At 37.8% G+C, this 3,037-nt stretch overlaps 1 protein-coding gene across 2 annotated transcripts in view; it reads left to right on the top strand.

Moving 5' to 3' along the window:
- Window positions 1-844: 844 nt before the first annotated feature.
- Window positions 845-3,037, top strand: part of LOC107705861 (major histocompatibility complex class I-related gene protein-like) — a 4,731-nt gene continuing 2,538 nt past the window's right edge. For both annotated transcript variants that reach the window (XM_016509368.1, XM_016509367.1), the window contains exons 1-2: window positions 845-1,233; window positions 2,596-2,889. In XM_016509368.1, coding sequence (XP_016364854.1) covers window positions 918-1,233; window positions 2,596-2,889 — 610 coding nt within the window. In that variant the 5' untranslated portion in view covers window positions 845-917. The remainder of the gene's footprint in view (window positions 1,234-2,595; window positions 2,890-3,037) is intronic.

The raw sequence follows: 3,037 nt of genomic DNA, 5'->3' as shown, positions 1-3,037 counted from the left end.
AATGAACTGGTTCTGCTTCAGAAACAGAGGAGAAAAAGTGAAATGCGTGAATTTAGACGAGATGAAAATATTAGAATTTTAAAAAAATTATTTTCAATGGAAAAATTGATCGTTATGATTGAATATTCATTTTAATATCTTTTTAATCTAGTTCTTCTTTTGTTAGAAATGAACTGGTTCTGCTTCAGAAACAGAGGAGAAAAAGTGAAATGTGTGAGCAGAGTTTAGATGAGATGAACTGATCTGCTGATTTCTCAAAGAATCATTTTCTATGACGCACAGGATCTTCACGACATCAAGCGTGTCTCTGTGTCTCTCTGTCTCTGTGTGGCGGCTCCACATTACTCAGACAGAGCGATCTCTCCTCTACACTGCTGAATGGAGTTATTTACAGATCAACAGAAATAAACAGATGAATGAAATGAATACCACGATCACTGTATTAGAATGTGCTGCTGTAAAGATATCAGACATCAGACATGTTCATTCCTCAGAGCGACCGTAGCACACGTTTAGAAGCCAAACACACACATTTAGAGAAAACTTGATCTGTGTTCTTTCAGTATAACGTCTGTAGCCATGTTCTCTCATACATGTTTATTATGCTCATATGTTTAATCAGCAGCAGCACTGAACACTGTTTCTGTGTTGAGTCTTACTTTCACCTTCAACTGGATAACCTTCAGCTGTCAAATATTTTAATGCTGTGAACTCAGACAAAAGGTTTCATGTTTATATGTAATCATATTCATCTATTCACTTCTGAATGCTAGTATATTTTAGTACCAACCAATTTCATTAGCTAATCACAATTGCTCTCATCTTTATGTGGATGTTTGGTTTTGTGTAGAAGAAGAAGATTGGAATATATTCTGCTCAATCATCAAGTCTTTAGGTGATATTAGAAGAGATGAAGAATGGTGAGTGTGATATATCATGATGTTTCTCTCTTCTCAGGAGTTCACACGTGGCAGATGATGTGTGGCTGTGAGCTGAATGATGATGGCACCAAACGAGGATACTGGCAGTATGGTTATGATGGAGAGGACTTCGTCAGCTTTGATAAGAGCTCCCTCACCTGGACCGCTGCTAATCCTCAAGCTGTCATTACCAAACACAAATGGGATGCTGATAAAGCCTTTGGAGAGTACAATAAAGGATATCTGGAGAACACATGCATTGAGTGGCTGCAGAAGTATGTGAGATATGGGAAGGACACTCTGGAGAGAAAAGGTAGGAATATCAGTTGATTTGATAATCACTGCATAGTGAGCATTCATCGTTACAGCATTTACCTTTTCACCAGGAAATAGAAGAGTTGTATACAACAAAACGTTTGGTTATATGAGACTGTATCTCCTTTCCACTCCCTGTCTTTACTCTGTCTGCATTCACTTGCTTAAAAACTAAAACATGATGTAAATGCTTGCAGGACGTCAAGAGGTTATTCGAATCACGTTTTGATATTTAAGATGTAATCATACATATTGTTACATGTTGTTGTATATTAACATGCGTAGCAGGTATTTGTGAGGGATTCTTATCATATAGTAACACTACACCAACTGATTTTCACACAAACATGAGGCCAGGAGTCAAACCCTATTAGAATAATAATCTAAAAGATGGATATGTTTACATGCACTCATTGTTGTCAATCTGAACGAATCCAAACCCTTTGCAATCCAATTCACATTTTCATTGAAATGCTCATTTATGTATCCAAACAAAACGTCAGCTCATGCGCAGTGCATCAGACACCGCTAGAAATCAATGCCATAATGTCACTGAAGTATAACTGTCATCTTTGTCTTGATGACATACCTAAAAGTAAAGCTGAGAAATATGTCAGAGCTGTTTTTTTAGGAAATATTTATTAAATATTCAGTCTCCTTCACTGACCAGTTCGTAAGATATAAATAAACTTGCACATTCATAAGAAGTAAAACATATGTAAATAGCTCTGATAGACATGCGCTTCATGGCACTGCACATATTCACAAGGTTTATTTCAATCTGAGAAGATGCTTGATTTTTATTCTATTGATCAGATTATTTTAGGTCTACACCACCCCTTTTATTATCCTGATTGAAATATCCTTCAGATCGAGCTCAGTCGGATCGATTGAGGTGTTTACATCAAAGCTTTTCAATCTGCTTGAGCCGTCAGTCTGATTAATAACCGATTATTTGGCTGATAAAAGCTCTTGATGTGATCTCGGGACTACAACAACAGATAATGAGAAGAAATATACAGCAACCTTATAGATTTGCTTTGTTTTATTTGAATGTTGCAGACTATGGCTAATTTTCTCTTTCAGTTTCACTGTTTCTTTTTGTTTATCTTAATCTCTCTCTCTCTCTCTCTCGTGAAGTGTTTTGCTGTAGTGGTTACAGCTCAGAGCTGGTAACAGCAAACCATTAATTATCACAATTTTTGGACTTAAGCTGAAGTTGCTTAACCCCAAGTTATCATTTTGGATGAAAGTATCAGCTACTGTAGTCCACTTGTGTTTACTGGAGACCAAGCATGTCTGGATTTCTGTGCGATTTGTAGCAGATGAAGGCTTGGCATCATTGTATTCTCTCTCTCAGTCTCTCCTCAGGTGTCTCTGCTGCAGAAGTCTTCCTCGTCTTCAGTCTCGTGTCATGCTACAGGTTTTTACCCCAGTGGAGTAACAGTCACCTGGCAGAAAAACGGACAAGAACATATTGAGGATGTGGATCTTGGACAACTTATTCCCAATGAGGACGGGACCTTTCAGGTGACGAGCACCATCACAGTTACACCTGATGAGCTGAAGAACAACAAGTTCAGCTGCGTGGTGGAGCATCAGGGCAAAACCATCAGCAGCATTCTGACGGAGGACAAGATCAAAACTAACTACGGTGAGAGCGATTGTCTGGATGAGTAGACCATGAAACTCAAAATGTTAAAGGGGTCATATGTTGTTGCTGAAAAAGAACATTATTTTGTGTATTTGGTGTAATGCAATGTGTTTATGCGGTTTAAGGTTAAAAAAACACATTATTTTCC

This window comes from Sinocyclocheilus rhinocerous, unplaced genomic scaffold, assembly GCF_001515625.1.
Source record: "Sinocyclocheilus rhinocerous isolate Xijiao unplaced genomic scaffold, SAMN03320098_v1.1 scaffold11586, whole genome shotgun sequence".
In the NCBI taxonomy this organism is placed as follows: Eukaryota; Metazoa; Chordata; class Actinopteri; order Cypriniformes; family Cyprinidae; genus Sinocyclocheilus; species Sinocyclocheilus rhinocerous.
This window is presented reverse-complemented; position numbering and strand designations above follow the sequence as displayed.